The following is a 20,774-nucleotide window of genomic DNA, read 5'->3' on the forward strand; positions in this document are numbered from 1 at the left end:
TGCATGCGAGAGGAAGCCGGGGAAGAGGGAGAGGGGGGCTGCTGGTGGCTTACCAGGTCACAGAGGCGTGGTGGGGTCACTCAGGGCTCGGGTGTGACACTGAGGGAGAGAAGGTGTGGCTGCTTTGCTGACAGACTTTGACTACCTTCCCTCCGCCCCTCCACTTCCTGAGTTCTGCTAATCTAACCCAACTCCAGGCAGGTCATTGGCCTTTTCCCCCTTTGATCCACTCCAGCAGCGTGCTGCCTGTGAAAGGTTTCCTCCCTCCTCTGGCCTTGGGGACAGTAAGTCCACTATAGGCTCCGCTGGAAGAACAGCATCACTGGTCCCTTCCAGCTTGTCCCCTGCACCCCAACTCTTCCTCCACCACCTCTTCTCTGCTTGAATCATCAGCAAGTCACCAAAGGGGGTCACCCATTCCCAGCCTCATCGCAGGCACTTACCTGCCGGGACAGCCCTGAGATTCCGCCACTGGCCAGGGTGGGAGTGTCGCTCCCAGGGTGGGGCGGCTGCAGGCTGGGGCTGTGTCTTGGTCCTGGGGATACATCTCCAGAAGAGTCAAGTGTTTCTGGGGCTGGAGGGGAAGCTAGGATGAGAGCAGGGTACGGGATGCCTTTCGGGGGACCTTAAGCGCCAAGCTGCTCCATCAGGGAAGAACAAGCTTCATAGCAATCCGGGTAGCAAGAGAACCCCCCTACCAAGAGGCAGGAAACTGTCAGCAGCATCGTTAAAGCAACCAGGGAGGAAGCGACAGGAAACAAGGAGAGACGGTGGTGGACCAGGAGGATACAACGGGGAGCTGAGATGGTTTCCATGGAAACCCAAGGAGAGCTAGAAAGAGAGGTACAGAGGAAGTGCTTCTTAGCAACAGGCTGCTATAAGCATCACCCTAGCAACCAGACAGGAGGCTCCTTTAGCAGTGGGGAGGTTGTACACAGTTGTCATGGCAACTGGGCTCCTTGGCTAGAAAAAGGCATTGCTCAGCAGCAAGCAGCCTGAACATCTGCCGTGATGACCCCAGCTGTGGGAGCCACCCCTGGCCAGGGGCCTCACCCAGGGAAATGTGCTTGACGTCCAGATCCCAGGCCTCCTCCTCGACGCGGGCGGGCAGGGAGCAGGCTCCCGGTGAGAGGCCGGGAAGGGAGGGGCCGGCATGCTCAAAGGATGACACGGCCACCGAGGCCCGGGTGCGGGCGGCTGCAGAGAGTCGGGGGGTTGGGGTGGGGTAGGGTGGGGTGCTGGTGTGTGAGAGCTCTCCCGGCTCATTGGAATGGTGCTCAGTCCACCCCTCCCCACCCCCCAGGGAGGGACCCCAGTCAGTCCCATGGATCCTGGGGAAGAGATGCCCATTTGTTCCCTTTCCCGTCCACCAGACTTCTCCATTGCCGAGGCCCCTTGTGGTCAAGGGCCTGGCTTCTGAGGATTTCCCCCAGCACCACAGTGCTCACCTCTTCCGGTGAGCAGGGCACTCAGTGTCCGCTCCCCCAGGGCTTTGATGTCCAGGAAGGGTTTGTTCCCAATGCCCATGGAGACCATCTGCTGCACACGGAGCTCTAGGGGACAGGGACCCTGTGAGCAACCCCTACCTGTGCCACACAGAGCACCCCACGCCATGCCAGTCCACCTTGCCTCCCATCCCTCTGCTGTCGTCGACATGCATATGGACAGCCCCCTATGGCTTCCTCCCATCCACTGCATCCCATGCGTGGAGCCTCCCAGACGCCTAACTCCTAACATGGCACCCTGCTTTCTCCCTTGATCTTGGGCGTTAAGAGCACTGTGCAGGACTGGAGTGGTGGTGCAGCACACTAAGCTGCCGTTTGCAATGCTGGAACATGCCAGTTCTTGTCTTGGCTAGTTGCTTCCAACCCAGCCTCGTGCCAATGCGCCTGAGAAGGCTACAGGTATTGGCCCAAGTATTCAGGTTCCTGCCGTTCATATGGGAGTTCTGGATGGAATTCCTGGGTCTTTGGCCTGGCCCAGCCCTGGCTGTTGTCGTCTTTTGGGAAGTGAAGCAACAGATGAGCGATTTCTCTCTTTCATTCTCTTTCCCTGTCACACTGCTTTTCAAAGAAATAGATCATTGGCCCATGTGGTGGCTTAGCAAGCTTATCTTCCACCTGTGGCATCGGTATCCTATTTGGATGCTGGTTCATGTCCTGACTGCTCCATTGTTGATCTAGCTCCCTTGCTTATGGCGCGGGAAAGCAGTGGAGGATGGATCAAGTTTTTGTCCCTGCATCCACATGGGAGACCCAAAGGAGGTTCCTGGCTTCAGATCAATCCAGCTCGGCCACTGTGGCCATTTGGGGGAGTGAATTAGCAGATGGAAGGTATGTCTCTCTCTCTCCTTCTTTCTTGGTAAATCTGTCTCTCAAATAAAAATGAATATATCTTAAAGAGAAAAAGAAAGAAACCTTTAACAAAAAGGTGCAGAGAGCATTGTTGTGGCACAGAGGTGAAGGTGCTGCTCGGGATGCCAGTGTTCACTAGCAGAATGCTAACGCCCCATCAGTCTCCCTGCTAATGTGCTTGGGAGAGCAGTGGGAGATGGTCCCTGCCACTCACACGAGGGACCTAGATGGAATTCCTGGCCTCCTCCTGGCTCAGCCTTGGCCATTGCGGCTGTCTGAGGAGTGAATTGATGGACGGACGATGGACTCTTTCAAATAAATAAATAGATATATTTTAAATCCTTACACCTCACACATGGTAATAGCTACGAAGTGCTTCCTTGCATATTACCTTATTGAATCCTCCCTGTGACACTGTGATGTCATGATTTGGTTCTTCAGAGAAGGAGAATTCAGATAATTACAATTCAAACCCCAGGCCCAGCACGGTGGCCAAGCACGGTAGCCTAGTGGTTAAAGTTCTCTCCTTGAACGTGCCAGGATCCTATATGGGTGCCACTTCTAATCCTGGCTGCCCCGCTTTCCATCCAGCTGCTTGCTTGTGGCCTGGGAAAGCAGTAGAGTATGGCTCAAGGCCTTGGCACCCTGCACCTGCATGGAAGACCCAGAAAAGGCTCCTGGCTTTGGATCAGCACAGCTCCAGCTGTCAACTACTTGGGGAGTGAATTATCAGACGGAAGATCTTCCTCTCTGTCTCTCCTCCTCTCTGTATATCTGATTTTACAATAAAAGTAAATAAAACTTTTTAAAAAATTAAAACCCCTACACCCTCCTGCAACAAACACCTCAGAAACTAAACCAACCAAGTAACTAGTTCATGTCCCAGAGCAAGTCATGGCACCTGTGCTTCATCCTGCCCAGCACGTGCTGTCTCACCTGCCCGTGCCCAGCTGTTCGCTCCAGCTTCCCTGAGGTCAAACAGCTCTCTGCTTTTCTGCAGCCCCGGAAGACTAGTCTCCTAGTCTCAGCAGTCATCTCTCAAGCTACACCTTGACACTCCTCGCAAGTCCTCCTCCTTCCTCAGGCTCCCCCGTCTGCCCCGTCTCCCCCCAGCACCTGCCACCATCCCAGGTGCCCAGCATGCCCTGCCCCGGTACCCTTGTTGTGGGCCGCCTGTCTCCACAGCAACTGGGCAATAGAGCTGGTCCACTTGAGCTTGACCTCCGGTGAGGTGGCCTGCAGGGTGTATGCCTCTCGTGCACGCCGCCGGCGGAACCACAGCTCAAAGCAGAGGCCGCTGTCCCCGATGTTTTCGGTGAGCCCCATGTCTGCGGTCTGGGGGAGGCAGAGGGGAGAGGTGGAGACGGCCTGGTCCTGCCTAGGTGGCACCAGGTGGGCATGCCCTGGCTCTCAACCTGGTGCCCAGCTGCTGCGCCTAAGTGCTCATTCCCTGCCATGTATCAGGTGCTGTCTGTTCAGTTGTCCTGGCCTCTGTGTGCAGAAGTGGAGGTGAAACCCAGAGACACGAAGCAGGTGGCCCTCAGGCTTCTCATAGCTAACCCAACACAGGATGCAGACCCCCCATGCTCCTACGCCTCTAGCTCTGCTGTGTTCCCATTTGGGGAGCTGCACTGAGCGTGAGACACCAAGGCTAGACCATGTAGTCATCCTACACTCTGTGCCTGGGGATCACAGATTGCTAGGGGCATGGATTTGGGCACCAAAGCCACTTCCCTAGAGCCAGCCTCTCTCTTTCCTTGGGTTTTTTAGTTTATTCAGGTTGAGTTATATATAAGGATATTCCAAAAAAAAAAAAAAAGAAAAAAGAAAAAAGGGGATGATGGATAAGTTTACAGGCTGCTGCTGTAGTGCAGTGGGTTAAGCCACCAGCATTCTATATGGGCACCTGTTTGAGCTCTAACTGCTCCACTTTCAATTCAGCTCCCTGCTGATAGCCTGGACAAGCAATGGAAGATGGCCTGGGTGCTTGGGCCCCTGCACCCATGTCAGAGACCTGGATGGAGTTCTAGGCTCTTGGCTTCAGCCTGGCTGAGCCCCAGCAGTTGCAGCCATTTGGGGAGTGAACCAGCAGAGGAATAGAAATCTTTCTCGTCTCTCCCTCCATCTGTGACTCTGATTTTCAAATAAATATACCTAGTGTTTTTGAAAATGGTTATTTTTCAGTGCAAACATGTTGAAATCCATGTTTTTCATCACGTGCATTTCACAAGACCTTTTTGAAGACTCCTTGTATGCACGGCTTTCAAAATGGTTTGCATCCAAAAACATATTTTTTAATCCTGTTTTCTACGACTTTTTGGAAACACCTTACCTATGGCATCTTTCCTGCTGCTCCCCAGAGACTTCCAGCCCCACAGTGCACAGGTCCTGTGCACAGCTACGTGTTCATGAACAAGAGGAATGCCCGTGGCAAGGCCTCCATCCTCTCCCCTCCCCTCCCCCTCCTGGGCCCTGCCCCTGCACCTGGTCCTGTTAGAATCTAACGTGGTGGGATTGAGTCTAGCTTAGGGCTGCATTTCCAGGGCAGCCCTGAATTCTCAAGGAGACTTCCTCCCCAGTGACCCCACCTTCCAGCTGTAGTTCCCACACCTTAAAAGCTTGTTTGTAGACGAAGGTCTCGGAGCCACCCTCCAGGCCCTTGAGTTTGCTGAACAGGAGGAGGTGCTCAAAGAGGAAGACGTGGCGCAGGCTCTTCTTCCGGCCGCAGATGACGGTGAAGGGGTCCCGATGCAAGAGCTGGCCCTGCTCCTTCAGATCTACCTGGGGAAGGGCAGGGCAAGTCCATGGCCCCCTGGCCCTCTGCGTGGGCTTTCACAGAGGTCAGGGGCCAACTGCACTGGTTCACGGGCAGAGGAGGGAGATCAGGGATGCACTGGGACCATAATGAAGTGACCTGTCATCGCAGGCACCATGCACACAGCACACTGGCCCAACCGCAGAGCCCTGACCCTGGAGAGGGGCATTGCTAGCAGGGCTTACAGCCATGTGAGGAAGCTATGGATGCAGGAAGAGAAGCAGCAGAGAACTCAAGGGGGGGGAGAGAGAGAGAGAGAGAGAAGAGAAATAGGCTTACTCCTGGAGGGAGAAGAGAAAAGTATTCAGATGTGGGAAGAGGCACAAGTGGACAGGGGAAGCTAGGAATTAGGGAAGGGTCAGAGCGCACAGGAAGAGACGGGAAGGTGGGTGGGACCCAGGTGACATTGGGGCAGTTAGAAGTCAGAGCCTGGGACTCTCTGACCATGGGTCTGGCACCCCACATCTGCCCATGGAGACGTGGGCAGGTGGAGTGAGGCTGGCACCCTGGCCTTGGCCTTACCTCACAGCCTCGCACGGCCTCCACGGCCAGGAGGTCCCGGCCGCGCACCTCTTGTTCCCGGAGCAGCTGCATGGCAGCCCCCAGGGCCTGGCGCTCTGAGCTTGGCTCTGCCCCAGCCTCCCTCAGCAGCTCCTCCAGGAGCCGCGTGTACTGAGCCAGTTGCTCCAGGGGCTGCTGCAGGGCTCGTGGCAGGCAAGGGCCACCCTCTGTGGAGCCCTAGGTTGGGAAGAGACAAACATGAGGCCGATGGGGGCTTAGCTGGTGGTGTATATTGGGGGTGGGGGGAGTTGTGGGCGACTTCTGGGCGTAGATCAAGCCTGAAGGCTGTAGGCTGTCTCCCCATAGCTGGAAAAGCAAGCTCGAAGAGGGCCTGTGGGAGATGGCAATTGCTTTGCCATATCCCCAAGCTATTGTCTGGTGTTTCACTGTGACAGTCATGGTCACCTCTCATGCTGTGATCTCTGGGTACCCAGTGCACTCTGTGAATAGTCTTCATTGGCAAAGAGTGGCCCCCAGAGGAACCAACTCTTGCCAAGGGTACCTTAGGTGCATCAGACCAGGGCACACCTGGCAGCACCTGTCTGCCACCAGCACTTCTTGGGCCTGCACTGGGCACCCCCAGGAGAACTTTCTTTCCCTCCTTCCTTCTCCTGACCCTGGGGCTTTGGGTGGGGGCGGGTTCTTGAGACTCCTTCACCCTGGAGAAAGGTTACCTTGGTTGGGGGGCTGAGTGCCACCAGGCCCTGCTCCAGTTTGTGCCGCTGCTTCACGTACTGGGCATACAGGCTAAACTGGTCCCCCTAAGAGGAAGGGAAAAGGGGTGAGGCATCCTGAGAAGGCCTCCCTCCAACCCGCAATCCTCCTCATCCTCACTGCAGCCCAGAGGAGGTAGAGGCCTCTAGGGAGCACTGAGTGTCCCACTAAGAAAGGGATTGGGGTGCAGGGGGAGTAGTGGCCCTAAGGGCTGTGGGTCATGCGGGGGTGCAGCAGAGCAGGCACGCAGGAAGCGGGTGGCATAGATCACCTACGTGGCGAAGGAAGCAAGCGCCAATGCGCAGCGGGTGGGCGGCACAGCCCTGCAGCTCCCGCATGAAGTGCGTCCGGTGGAAGCTGCGAAGCCTCTCCCGCACACTCAGCGCTGTCGCCCAGGTGGCCCGCAGTTCGGGGCTCAACTCGGGTCCCGGCGGCGGCACTGGCTCACTCAATAGGGCCACGTACTCCTGCTCACAGGCGATCAGTTCAGACACCAGACGCTGCTGGGCGCTGCAGGTGCAACACGGGCAGGGCCGGGTAGGGCAGAGGAGGTGTCACTCATCCGGGGGCGCCACGGCCTCCACCCCTGGTAGACTCCGCCCTCCCCTCCCTGTCACCCTTGCTGGGAGGATTGGCTAGCTGTGCCTCTTGGCACCTACTGGATCCGGCTCTCACCTGATGCTTCTCTTGCGCTCCATTCGAGGGGTGCCTCCTCCCCAGGGCCCATCAGGGACCCCGGCGCGGCCCAGCAGCACATGTTCCCGCGGAGAACACGTCCTGTCTACCACCTCAGTGCTGGTCACCTCTAGGCCTCGGATTAGCACAGCCCTTGGGGGCCTGCCCTCTGTGTCCAGGCCCAACTCTGGGCACTCCTCAGTAGAGTCCTCCCCACACGGGGCCAGGGAGCAATGAGATGGGGCTGCCCGTGGTCCCGGGCTACCGGGGAGCAGCAACAGGGAGCTGAGGCTGGGCGAGGGGCTGTGTGGTCCCCGCTGGCCCCCTCCACTGCTGACACTGTCTGCCCGCCGGCGCCGGTGGCCTCGTGGACTCGCCTCCTCTCCCAGCTGTTGCTGAATCTTCCTCTCTAACTCCTGGCAGCGAGCTCGGCAGCGGCCCCACTCTCGCAGGGCTGCTGGGCTGCCCAGGTCCAGGGCCAGGGCTCGCATCTCTTGGAATGTGCCAGCGCTGGGCTCTGGGGCCCGCCGCAAGGCCAGGGCTGCCAGCACAGCCTCTCGACCTGGCCCTGCTCCTGCCAATCTTGCAGAGCCCTCATCCACCCACTCGTGTGCCTGCAATGCCAGGAGGGTTGGAGAGGGAGAGAAAGAGAGAGAGAAGGTGAGGGCCTGAGGCTGCTTCTAAATGTGGCTCCCTAGCAGCTCCTTTCTCTGACTGGACAGCATCCCAATGCGGGTCACCCTCTCTTTCCCCAGTGTCCCCTGTCTCAGTAAGCATGTTGCCTGGAATTGATATGGTGACACGGGACTCAGAAAGAAGCAGCTAATGGGAATCCCGAGGGGCAGGGGAAGGGCAGGCATCTGAGCCCTCTCACAGATTGTCTCAATCTCTGCTACAGAGGCACAAGCAGAGCTTGTCCTAGGTCATTCTGCAGGTAGGGGGCAGAGCTGAGCCACAGCCAAGGACTCTTAGCAAGGGGCTGCTCAGCTGCTCCAGGTGGAAGAGAGGAAGGGAAGGGTTGCAGAAGGCAGAGGCTCTGCACGCACCTGCTGGAAGAAGCGCTGGAGCCGCAGGGCCCGATGGAGCCCGCTCTCAACCTGCTCCAGCCGCTGCTCAAAGACATCCAGGACCTTCTGGGAAGCAGCGTCTTCCTCCGCAGCCTCCCGTGCCTGGGCCAGGCGCTCCTAGGCGAGGGAGGCTATGCTAGACACAGGCCTCTCTCATGGCCAGTCCGCCCCTGTCCTCCCCGCTCCCCAGCTCACCTGGGCCTCAGAGCTGAAAGCCCGGAATCGCAGCTCCGTCTCCTGCAAAGCATTCAGGGAGTCCCCAGGCATGGCAAAGCTGGCCAGCTGCTCCTCCCCAGGGCCCGAGAGCCACTGCATCACCTGGTGGACAGTGAATGAGGAGGAGACTGAGTAGTGGGAAGGCTGAGCTCCAGGCCCCAGTGTGGTGACAAAGTAGTTAAAGCCACTGCCTGCGATGCTGGCATCCTCTCTAGGCCCTGATGCTAGTCCCAGCTGTTACATTAGCAATCTAGCTCCCGGCTGATGTGCCTGGGAAAGCAGTGGAGCATAGCTCAAGTCCTTGGGTCTCTGCACCTACATGAGACACCCGGAAGAAGCTCCTGGTTTCAGACTGACTCAGTTCTGGCTGTTGTGTTCATTTGCAGAGTGAACCAGTGAATGAAAGGTCTCTCCCTTCCTGTCCCTCTCTTAACTTTGCTTTTCAAATACATAAATCCTTAAGGAAAAAAAAAAAAAGCACCAGAGAAAGAGATGAGCTGGAACACGTGGAACACAGAGGAAGGTGGGTTAGAGTTCCATGGCTATCCCTGGAGGGTGAGGGTCATTGAGTAAGGAGCATGTGTGACTTTCAAAGACCTCCCTCACCCCATCTACTGTAGAATGAAGATTGTTGTGGGGTTCTTAACCTCAGGAGAGAAGTTACGGTTCAGAGAAGGCAGCCCGTCTCTGAACCTTCCTCACGGGGGAGTCAGGGGTCCCACTTGGGGGCTTCCAGGATCCTATCCATCCTAGGTGGAGGCAGGTGGGACTCCCCAGCTGCTGATGCAGAGTGATAGCAGATAAGGTGTTGAAGAAGCACCTGTGCTTGTGTAGTTAGAATTGGCGAAAACCGACACTGATTGCTCTCAAGCTAAGCAAGTAGGCACTCCAGTCATTCAGCTCCTTCCAGAACCGCCCCCCCCCCCGGGGGGCACCTGCATATCTCTCACAGTCTTTAAGGAAATTTTATCAAGTGTAAGAAGCAGAGGAGGGGAAGACCTGGCTTCCTACCTCTCCTGCTGAGATGGCCCCACGCCCTGGATAAATCCATGAGCCACTGCAGGGGAGGCAAGGAGAGAGGGATGGGTGGGCCAGGACATAGTTTCAGTGCAAAATAGTATGCAGGGGATCTTCAGCCTTAGGCAACTGCCCAGGTTGCCTTATACCTAGGCATTACACTGCTGGGAGAAAAACAGATAATAACAGGCTGGCATTCCGGGCCTTAGGGAGTGAATCAGTGGATAGAAGATGTTTCTGTCTCTCCATCTATCTATAAATCTGACTTTCCAATTAAAAAAAAAAATCTAAAAAAAAAATAGCTTGGCTTGAAAAGAAAACTGGGCCTGGGGATACGCTTAGCTGGGTTAGGCCACAGTACCCACTTGCAAGTATTAGAACAGAGTTGAGCCATGTCAGGTTGGACAACAATACTCACTAGGATGCAAAAGAACAGGATCTGGGGCCAGATTCTCTAAGAGAATTGTGGGCTCACTTCTGTGGGATTACAGCACCTGTCAGTTTGCATGAAGAGCTAGAGGGTGGGGGTGGTGACTGGCCAAGCCAGGCTGGACTGTGGAACCCACCTGACATTTGTGGGAATTGGGGCTGGAAGAAGGCAGGGCTGCAGCATTCTCTAGCACATACAAAGGCTAGCTCTGAGGGCAGACCATGCCAAGAGGGTTGCAGCACCTGCCAGCATGGATGAGATGTGGGGCTAGAAGCAGGCCTGATAGGGGACTTTGGGGTTCCTTCCCCTGGGAGTACAAAAGTGGGAAGCTGGGAGAGGGCCAAGCCAGGCCAGGCTATAGCACTCATCAGCATCAGCGTCTGTGTGGGCTGGGTCTAGGGACAGGCTTGGCTGGGCTAGGCCTCAGCATCCCCTGGCACACATGAGATCTAGGGCAGGGTGTGGGTGTAATACCCACCAGCAAGATCTGAGACCATGGGTGGGCCATGCCAGGCTAGGTTGAAGCACTCACCAGCATGTGCAAGATCCAGGACTGGGAATGTGCCTGTAGGGAAACTTGGGGAACTCCCATGCTCCCACTGGTGAGCCTGACAGCTGGGACTTGGGGTAGACTGGGCTGGGCAAGGCCTCTGTTGGCAGGGTATGGGTGGCAGGCCAGACTGGGCTAGGCTGCAGGACCTGCTGATGCTGGCAAGAGACAGAATGGGTGTTGGACAGGCTGAAATAGATTGTAGTACCTGCCAGTATCAGGACTAGGTGCCAGCCTTGTCAGACCGGGCTGCAGCACCTGCAGGCACATGTGAGATCCAGTGCTGGGAGCAGCCTGACAGGGGAACTTAGCGATCTCCTCTGCTAGGTTGCAGCTCCCACTAGTGAGCACATGAGGTGGGGCTGGGGCAGGCCAGGCCACATTGGGTTGCAGTATTCATTGACATATGTGTGAATCAGGTCTCAGGGTGAAATGGGCTGGGCCAGTCCACAGCACACACTGGTATGAGCTAGGATGGGGCACTGCCAGGTCAAGTTGGACTTCAACACCTGTCAGTTCACATGAGGGCTGAGGATGGACCAGGTTGGGCCAGACTATAGTATCTACTGGTGAATGCAGTCTGGGGGGTGAGTCATCTCAGACTAGGCTATAGTACCTGATGACATGCACAGGACCTGGGGCTGGGAAAGGGCTTGGTAGGGGAACTTTGAGGACTCCTTTGTTGGGCTGCTGCTTCCAGCTGCATGAGAGCTGGGTCAGGGGGCAAGCCAGTCTGGGGATGGGCCAGGCAGGGCTAGGATGCTGTACTTACTAGCACACACAAGAGCCAGAGTGAGTGTGGTTCAGCTGGGTTAGGCTATAGCACCAGCTGGCAAGTGCCAGGACTGGGTGTGAGTTACGTCAGACTGGACTGCAGTACCCTCTGGCAGGCACAAGATCTGGGGTGGGAGTGGGCCTGGTAGAGGGACTGTGGGCACTCCCCTGCTGGATGGACCAAACCTGACCCTGCATTGGCTGATGCACACAATGATCAAGTCATGTCATGTCAGGCAAGGAAGATTCCACGTGGCAGGGGCACATCGCATGCTGCCGAGACAGATGTGTGGCATAGCTGCCAGCAGGAATGGTGGGGTACTGGCTATCTGAGATCAACCAAGGCTCCGTTGGCACTGCTGTATAGCTGACTCAAACCTGAGCTACAGGAAAATCAGAATATATGTGGCCTGAGCTTAGAGTACATGTATTAGGAATAGGCCTCCTCAGTTGTTGATGCCTGCACAGTGGACAGCATTCCCAGATGCACACAGGGGACGTGACACCCCCACATTATCTAGGCCAGCAGAAGATATCAAGCGCCTCATTCAGAGGATGGAACAGAACAGGTTGGAGCACTCTTCTGACCAAGCTTTGACACATGTTCCTAGGCCTGCGGATGCACTCAGGTGGACTTGGTCAGCCAGCAGACCTTGAAAAGATTTTCATAACCCTGGTGTAACAGTGCAACAAAGCCAATGTCATCTCAGAATTATCAAAGCCACTCAGGTAACACCCTTGGAATACTCTACCCCACTTTGGGGTCTCTGATGTCATCAACGGACCACTCCTCATCCCCAGTATGCTGATGCAGTGTGACAGCAAGGGGTGCCCCTCTTTCCCTCCCATACAGAGGAAAAAAAAAAAAGGGGGAAACATTTGTCTCACCCACCTTCCTCTGTACCTGACCTCCCTATCCTAATCAGAGATCCACATGGACGTGTATCCCTTCCAACTATGTAAATAATAGTAAAAAGAAAATTATATAGAAAGAGTGTGCAGGAGGCCAGACTCCTAAGCTGAGGAAGAAGTAGCAGGGGGTGGGGTGCTGGCTCACCTCCCGCAGTCGGTGCACACGTTGCCGCTGCTCCTGCTGCTGCACATGCAGGTTGGAGAGGCGTACAAGCTGGTGAATGGCCTCATCCACTTCCTGATACAGTGTGGCTGGGCCAGGACCCTCCAGCCTGCAGAAGGAGGGGGAAAGGAGCCTTTGCCTTAGTTGTAATCTGTTATCCTCACATTGCCTCCAAAGCATGCAAGCATGTGGGGAGGTGTGACTTGAATGACCAGATTATGGTCTGGATTTGAATCCTAAGTCTTCCATGTCCCCACTGACCTTGGCCAAGTGACATGACATTTCCAATCTTTGGAATTCTCATTTGCATTTGTAACTAGCACGCAGGGTCGGGGGAGGGATGTGGAAAGAGGCAAAGCATGATATTGTGCCAGATGCCCATGCAGCAAGGCTGCCCTGACAGCGCTGGCTGATGAGCAGCCCTCGTCTGTGTCCCCATCTTCCTTTCCCATCCCTCCCACTCTGCACACCACTCATCCCTCATACTTGCAGCTGTGGGTAGAGCGCAGCCTCATCAGGATGGCTCCACCGTCCCTCTGCAGTATTGCCAGCCGTGGATCTGCCAGCACCTTCTGCAGGGGCTTGGGCATCCCCACTGCCTCCTACGGAATAGGCAGTGGTGGACATGTGGGTTCTGCCAGGTGCCCCCAGCCCTGTGGCATCCCCCACTTCCCACATTGCATCATACCTCTCCCTCTGGCTCCTTGGCTTCTTCTAGCTCCTCAATGGCCTGCCGAATGGAGGCGAGCACACCCTTGCACAGGTGGCACAGTCTTGCCACTTCCTAAAAGTCACCAACAGGGAAAGTATGATAAGGACCTGAAACTTCTACAGAGGAGGTCTGTAGGATGTTGGGCAGGTCCAGAAATACTCCTGAATGCTCAGTTTCCTCAGCAGTTGGGTGGGGATCAGCCAGGAGTTTTTGGTGGGTAAAGAGGTGGTATCACCAGGTGCCTTGTACAGTTTATTGCATGTCAGTCCCTTTTTCTCCATGGTGTATCCTAATCTCATCTCCTCCTTCCTGCCTGTGCAAGGCCACTTCCCCTCCAATGTGTAATCTAGAGACCACGTAACAGACCCTTGATCCATACTCAGCCCAGACCAGATTTGTTCCTCTCTTCTTGAGTTCAGAGCACTTAAACAACTCCTGGGACAAAAGTATTGACAGAACCTTTGCAGAGCTTGGCATGATGCTGTGCTTTGCAGATGAGGATCCCAAGCCTGCATGTTGGCATGTTTCCAGAGTGAAGTAAAAGGGCTTGTCAAGGTCACGGAAAACCAGAAGGCAGTCTGCCTGTCCCTCGGGGATTTCCAGAAATCAATGATGTCACCTTCCACTCTGCTTACTTCATGAGGTGTCTTCCATCAAAATAAAAAAAAAATCACACTTTACACAGCATCATGTTTAGAATTTGCTTGACCTGTTCCTCTTATCTTCTGAAACAGCCAGTGGCACAGTGCTCAGTGTTTAGCTGATGGCTTGCGAGTCATAGATACTTGCTGAATGGAATGGAAAGCATTTTGTCTCCAATTCCATGATCACATCCCCAGTCCACTTCTCTCCCAGCATGTCCTCAGATGGGTCATCCCTGGCTCCCAGTGTCCTAGTGTGGGACACAGGTGGAGAGGGAAGCTTACCTGATGTATCTCTGCCCAGTGGCTGGGAGAGGTGTCCCTGTGACCTCCTAACTCCCACTGGAGCTCTTCTGGCCTGGCCACTCTTTTCAGCTCACTCTCTGACAGCAACTCAGCACCCTGCAGACAGGCAAAGGCAGGAAGGAGAGTTCTGCCTGGCTGCTCAAGGATCCAAAGACCAGCCCAGACCTCCGGCCCTTCCATCTGTCCACTGTTGATGAAGAGAACTAGGCAAAAATGAGACTCAAACCTGAAATCCACCAAGTTCAACGGGAGCATCATCATGTATGAGAATCAGCAGCTGCTGAATGAGGGGAGGGTCTCCTGTGTCCTGCAGAGGGGTAAGGAAAACAGCCCTCAACCTGTGGGCCATCGGGTAACCAGGAAAGATGGCAAGGCAGCACTTGTCTCTGAGCTTGGTTACCTGAAGCTGACTCAGGACAGGAGCAAGTGCTGGAGGCAGCAGGGGTGCCCTGCGAAGGTCCAGCAGGACACACAACCCCAGTCTCTGCAGATCGGGCCTGTGGGAGCAGGAACAACCAAGGAAGGGGGGCTGCAGAGTGTGTATGTATGAACGTATGTGTGTGTGCACGTGTGCGCACATGCACCTGCTGTGGCGGCAGAAAGGAGAGGGCACAGGCACACACTCTGGTTTCAGGAGTAACTGTCACAGTGAGAAGTTAGTTTTTGGTATATATGCAGAGCGAAGGGACAGGGCCAAACCTGAGTGTGTGTCCAAGGGGCAGGGACTTAACAACAAGGAGTCTGGGTTGTTGGATTGTTCAAGGAAGCCAGGTTAGGAAAGTCAAGGCTTCTGTGCTCTGGAAAGATGTGGATTCAATGCCAGCCTGCAGCATGGCACCTAGTAGGTCCTCAGGGCTCCATCAACAGTTGTTGAATGCATGAGACAATGTCCTGCTAAGCTAGGGAGCATGCTAGGCTGCTGAAAGTCAACAGTGCTGGTTCTGAAGACCACTGCAGGTGGTCACCTGGAGGGGAAGGGTCAGCAAGGCCGGAAGGAAGGCAGGCTGGGGCTGTGGTTACCTGAGCAGTGAGTGCAGGTAACGGAGAGCAGTGCCCAGTGTGTCTTGGGAGGGTGGGGGCTCCTCAGGAGGGCACGGTGGGGTAATGGTCAGCAGGGCTCGCCCACTCTGGTCCACCCCTCCTGAAGACACAAAATGGCCAGGCTGTCCTGGCTGGGAGCAGTTCTCTGCTACCTCTCTCCCTTTCCCACTGCCTCTCTCCCTGGAGCCCACCTCGGCTCCTCCTCCTTCCCCAACTGCCCAACCCTTCCCCCAAGGATGCCCACTGACCCGTCAGCATGAGGAAGCCAGATGCCATCAAGTTCCAAGCTATGTCAGGGTCATCAGAGGTGGCGGTCTGGGGTGCCTCTTCTGGAATGCTGTTCCCTTCTGCTTCCTGCACGGGCTCCAAGGGCAGTGGTTCAGGACCTGACAGGAGTTCCTCAGGGCCTACGCACATATACACACAGGAGAGCTGTGGGCCACCAGTGCAGCTGGGTCTAGCTTCTTGCTTCAGCTCCTCTAGCAAACCATTAGGTATAGGCCTCATTGCCCCCCACTTGCCCATGGCCCCCTTACCTGCCAAGCACACCAAGCCTGACCCCTCCTGCTCCTTCTCTCTGGTTTCCTCTTCCTCAGTCCTATGGACTTCTGGTGGCTGGGGCTCTTTGTCATCTGCAGGTTGGAGCTCCTCTTTCGACTCTGATTCAGACCTGCCAGAGCCTTTGTGATCGTCCTTGCCCGGCCCCTGTTCTGGGGGCTCCCGCTGGTTTGTCGTGCATGCTTCCCCCGGGCTGTTGTCTTCCTTGTCTCCCGGGCTTAGCGGTGTACTGTCCCCACCTCGGCCATGAGCCCCTCTGCCTGCAGCTCGCTTCTTTCTCCTGTTGCCTTTGCCAGTTCTCCGCGGGGTCCCAGGCGTTCCTTCCGCCCCCTGGCCTGTTCCTCCCCCAGCCTCCCCAAGTACCACGGCACATGATTCAGAGGGTTCCACGAGTGCCTCAGCCACTGCAGGCTCCTGCACTTCTCCAGCTGCTGCCTCGGGGGGAGCCTCTGCCCCAGGCGGAGATCTGGGGGAAACACTGGTGCTGCTGCCTTCGCCGGGTGGTCGTGCCCCAGCCTGGTCCCCAAGTCCCAGGCCGTTCTGGTGCATCCAGGCCCGGTGTCTCCGGTGCCGGCCCTTGCCCCCGCCTCCCTTGCGAGTAGGCACAGTCCTGGTCCTGGAGAGGCCCTCGGAGCCTTCGGTATCTGCTGGACTCCCCCGCGTGGGCAGCGTCACCTCAAGCAGCTCCACGTACTCGCCCTCCGGTCCTTCCGCAGGGGCATTGTGCCCATCTCCAGGACTCCGGGTGCCCAGTGCTTCCTCAGGTAGTGGGGGGCTGGGGAGCCCTGGGGGTCCAGAAGGCAGCTCTGGGGGCAATGTGCTGGGCCTGTGTCCAACCATGAGTCCTTCCTTGTGCACAAACCGCGGGCATACGAGCTCGGCCCAGGGCAGCCGCTGAATCCCAGAGGGTGCAGACAGCAGGCAGGTGCTGAGGCGACCCGCTGGCCGGTCCTTGTTGATGCCTTGCAGCCACTCAGGTGTGAACAGGTAGCCACAGGCCTCATGAGGCACAGGCAGCTCCTGCACCCGTCCACCCCCTGGGGCCAGACACTTGAGTGCCAGGCGGGGTGCTTGGGCTGCTGCGGGCACCACTTGCAGGTAGAAGTCTCCTGGGCGCAGTAGCTGCCAGGGGAGGGCTGCTAGCTGCACCACTACCTGCTCGTGCAGGCAGAGTGGCCAGCCCTCGTGGAAGAAGAGGAATCCACTGTACTGGGCCTGGGGAGAAAGGCAGGAGGCTGCGCTCAGGCCTCTACAGACAACACCAGCAGGAGACAGACAGGACTGGCTTTCTGCCTGGTAGGTGACAATTCTAGGGGGACAGGGACGAGTCACCCTGAGATATTCATGTGACAGAGAAGACATGGGGACTGCTCAGCCTTCTGGTGGCAGGAAGCTAATTGCATGTGTGGAAGGCTAAGAACTGAAACATTGTGAAGACAACCTTCAGCAGGTGCCATTGCCTGGGGGGTGTGGCATGGGACAGGGCGGGGGTGGAGGAAGATCAAAGACTTTTGAGCAGGTGGTTCTGTGAGAAGTGAAAGGTCTCTGTTAAGCCATGTCTGCGGGAGGCAGAGTCCTGAGACCAAGTCCTAGGAGTATTCAGGTGCCTGGAATGGGGTCTGAGGGTCAGCATGCTTGGTGGCCAGTGGTTGCTGCAGGGTGTGTGTGTTACTATGAGTGGTTGTATTTCTGAGGATCAGTTGACGGGGGCTGGTCAGCAAATGAAGCTTCAGTGAGTTGGGGTGTGTATGTGTAGTATTAGGGGCTGATGCTTTGCCATGGGGGCTGGGATTAGTAAGCCTGGCTGGATTCTGAAGTGAGGAAAGTGGGTCAGAGGGGAGACAGAACAGGGGTGCAGGGCCACTCACACAGGCTTCCTGCTGGACCTTGGCAAGTAGGTGCTTGGCTGGAACCAGGAAGTCCAGGGTATACCTCAGCGCATCCTCCCGGTAAGTCCTCTCCACCACCTGGAACACCTGGCCCAACAGGGTGGGGGCCGTTGCTTCAAAGGGTGGGTACAGGGCAGCAAGGGTGCTCTGCACACAGTCTTCCACTGGCTCAGGCTCCTGGGAGACACAACACCCAAGGCTACGGTCTTCCTAGAGAACACCCAAGTAGGGCACCAGTGCTCCTCTGCTTGCTGCTGGTCATGAGTCCTCACCCCACTCCCCTGCGGGGGGGAGGAGGAGGATGGTAGTGCCAGGGGAGCCTCAGGGTACAATGGTACACTCAGGAAATGGTTCCTGAATGAGCCCAAGGTGCCAGACCGGAGGTCAGGATGCACAGCACTCAGTGTGTGGTAGATGCCTCTGCCGGGAACTATTCCCTGGGCCTGGCCATGATGGTGGCCCTACCACTGGCTCTCTGCACTCCTGGGTCATCCAGAGACTAAGCTGCTGGCCCAGGAGGTTGGAAGGGTGAGGGGCTTCCCATAGCCACCACACAAGACCCTCTCATAGGGCCCATCCTCCAGAGAGCACCAAGCCAAGTAGCCATGACGCTGTAGGTTCTGTCCTAGGGTGGGTCCCTGGGAAGGAAGCAGGAAGACAGAAGACCATCTGGGACTGTGTCTGCTCTTTCCCAGCACCCCTCTACCCCAGTGGTTCTAAAATAATCACTCATTCCTGGAGCGGGAGAGGGAGGCGTTAGGTTACAAAGAACTGGGTGGGGGCAGTTGAAAGAGGGAAAAGTTACAAAAGCAACATGTGGGGGAGGAAGCCTGCACCATATGCCTGAGCCGAAACCTTCCAGGGGGCATCTCTCTGCCAACCTTGACCTGCGGCCAGTGTCTAAGACTTTGGCTGGCTTCTTCCAGACTAGCCTCCCCATGCAAATCTATGGGACACCGTTCACCTCACAGCTTCCATCTCCAGCCCTCGGGCAATTCTTTTGCAAACTTCTTTCTCTTACAAGACGGCCTTTGAAGTGCCTTTCACCAGGTGCCTTTGCAGTAAAACCGAAGGGGGGGTTGTGCAGTGCAGTGTTTACCTCGCGTTCCACCCGTCCAGGCCCCAGACAAAAACTGCATATTTTATTCCAAAGCGGCCCGCTCGTCCCCGCGGCTCTGCACAGCCCAGGGCAGCCATTCCAGCGGCTGGCATGCAAGGAACCAGCGCACAATCCCGGCCCAAAGTGTGTGGGTGAGCACACAGACCCCCTCAGTGTTCCCCGGAGCGCGCGTGGGCGGCGGGAGGAGGTGGGGTGAGACCTGGAGGGCCATGGTCGGCTCCAAGGCCGGGAGGAGGGGGTGGGGGTGGAAAGCTGGAGCTGGAGCAGCCAGGCAGCTGCAACCCATTAGGGGCGGTGAGCTCATGGCTGAGCCAGAGTCGCAGCCACAGGAAACGGCAGCGGCAGGAGGGGAGGAGGGGAGGAGGGGTCTGGGACTGGAGGCGGCCCAGGGACCCGGCCTCCCAGCCGGCCGGGACCTAAGAGCCCAGAGAGACTGAGTCAGCTCTCCCTGGCCCAGTTCCTCTTTCTTCTCCGCTCCGACCTTTCTGCCGGGGGGGTGCCCTTCCTTCGGTCGACCCGCGGTCTGGGTGGTGCTTCTGCTCCTCCTCCACTCCCAGGAGGGAGCTCCCCTTGGCACGCAGAGCCTCTCCTCCACCTCCTCGGCTCGCCGCAGCGAGCGCCCCAGCGGCCGCAGCACCCCGACCCTCCCTGGCAGTGCCCACTCTTGCAGGGGGTCCTTCGGAGAGTACTTCTGGAGTCCAAGTGCCCCGCGCGGCGTGTTGTCCTGGAGGGGTGGGCTGCCTGCACCCTGGGCTGCCGCCGCCTGCAGGGAGCTCCCGGCCGCGCTCCCAGCCGTCTGCAGCCGGAGTGCTCCCGAGCAGCACTTGGGTTCCTGGTCTTGTGGCGCTTTTCTCTCCCTGACATCCTCAGCCTCGGGTCTGCCCCCTGGCACTGTGGGGCCGCCCCCTTCTCTCCGATCTGTCCATTACCCCCCCAAGGCAATCCCTTTTCTCTGCGGGAATTTCCCTCTTTGGCCATATCCCTGGCCCCGGCCCAAGCCACAGCTGTGGCCGGTCCCCCAGGGCCGGATGGGTGGGCCTGCCCTCACCAGCTTGGGGACTGGGATGGAAAATGGTGGTTCCAGGCAGGTCAGTTCTCATGACCCCAGGCCGGGCCGCTTCAGGACCCACCCACCCGCAGGGGTCTCCCGCGGGGAAGGAGTTGAGACCGAGATGGGGAGGGGATAGCCACTAGAGAAAGGCACAGGTCTGGACAGCGCAGAGCGGGGGAAGGCGTGTGGCTCAAGGAGTAGGGGGAGACCCAGGGTCTGGGGAGGTGAGGAGGAGGAAAAGAGCGAGACTGAGGGCCGTTCTCGGAGGGGACAGCTCCGGACAGCAGGGCAGGACGGACAGATGGAAGAAAAGGCGCGGGGGAGGGGGGGGCAGCAGGCGCGCTGCTCGGCGCGGGGGGCGCGGGGCCGGGGCCCCCCGGAGCGGGACTCACCATGGCTCGGCGCCGGGGCCGCGTCCGACGCTCGGGCGGCCGGGCGGGGCCGGGCGCCGCCGCCTCCCTCCCGCCGCTCGCGTCTGGCCGGCTCTGGCGGGGGGACAGCTCCGGCCGCGGTGGCCGCTCGGGCTCCCGGGCCGCGGGGCCTCGCCAGGGAGGGCCCAGACGGCCGGCCCGCCCTCGGGCGCCGCCCCCTCCTCGGCGCGGGACCCCGCCGCCGCCGCAGCCAATCGGCCCGGCTCACCCGACACCTCTCGGCCTTCGGCGCCCCGCCCTCCCGTGGGCAGCCCGGACCCTCACCCTCGGAGCCCACTCCTCCCGCGGGCCGTGGACGCCCCTCTTTTCCCGCCATCGCCAGGCTCAGGGCGGGATGGGTTCGGCTTCCACGCGGGGCGTGCGCGCATTGCACCCCCCTGCCCCGCGGCTCCTGCCCAGGATAGGGGTTGTTTGTCCAGGGCGGGAAGGGTCCAGGCTCTAACTCCCTGGGGACGCTCCGCACTGCTGGGCTGCCAGACTTTGACGGGATCTGACTTGGGGATCCCCAGGTCCTCACTCCAGCCAACTTGGGGTCGCGCGGAGGGGAACAAGAAACCCGGGGCTTCCCCTACTCCCCTGGGACTTGCCCACCCTCCTCCCGCTTTCCAGCTTCTCCAGCCTCGAGCCCTCCAGACCATGACAATGGGCTCCTCTGTGCTGCCTCAGGAAGGCGGGGGTGGGGGAAATTAGGGAGCGGTGGGAGCTTGGAATTGGGGGGAGGGGGCGAGATGTGGCAGCTGAGGCGTGCAAGGCCGCGGGTTCAGGAGTTTCCACAGG

General features: G+C 57.8%; 1 protein-coding gene across 1 annotated transcript; it reads right to left on the reverse strand.

Moving 5' to 3' along the window:
• Positions 1-57: 57 nt before the first annotated feature.
• ARHGEF40 (Rho guanine nucleotide exchange factor 40) lies at positions 58-20,313 on the reverse strand. The gene is made up of 24 exons (XM_040968402.1): positions 20,262-20,313; positions 19,959-20,107; positions 17,375-17,572; positions 15,437-16,721; positions 15,197-15,355; positions 14,928-15,048; positions 14,308-14,404; positions 14,134-14,214; positions 13,887-14,003; positions 12,937-13,032; positions 12,735-12,850; positions 12,231-12,357; positions 8,382-8,504; positions 8,166-8,303; positions 7,120-7,733; positions 6,720-6,954; positions 6,405-6,491; positions 5,692-5,907; positions 4,965-5,135; positions 3,512-3,689; positions 1,449-1,553; positions 1,054-1,197; positions 444-574; positions 58-99 (listed from the first exon to the last, which is right to left on the reverse strand). Exons 1-24 carry the CDS (start codon positions 20,311-20,313, stop codon positions 58-60), a joined length of 4,782 nt encoding a protein of 1,593 aa, XP_040824336.1.
• Positions 20,314-20,774: the final 461 nt, after the last annotated feature.

This window comes from Ochotona curzoniae, unplaced genomic scaffold (genome assembly GCF_017591425.1).
Source record: "Ochotona curzoniae isolate NIBS_2020 unplaced genomic scaffold, NIBS_Ocur_1.0 scaffold_4701, whole genome shotgun sequence".
Lineage (NCBI taxonomy): Eukaryota > Metazoa > Chordata > Mammalia > Lagomorpha > Ochotonidae > Ochotona > Ochotona curzoniae.

What these genes read in the sequence shown, in the direction of transcription:
- ARHGEF40 (XM_040968402.1), bottom strand. Translation starts at nt 20,313, where the DNA reads ATGGCGGGAAAAGAGGGGCGTCCACGGCCCGCGGGAGGAGTGGGCTCC. An exon ending in ACTGGGCAGAGATACATCAG is followed by an intron (nt 13,033 to 13,886) that starts GTAAGCTTCCCT and finishes GGTGACTTTTAG; the next exon opens with GAAGTGGCAAGACTGTGCCA. An exon ending in TCCAGCGCTTCTTCCAGCAG is followed by an intron (nt 7,734 to 8,165) that starts GTGCGTGCAGAG and finishes CTGGCATTGCAG; the next exon opens with GCACACGAGTGGGTGGATGA.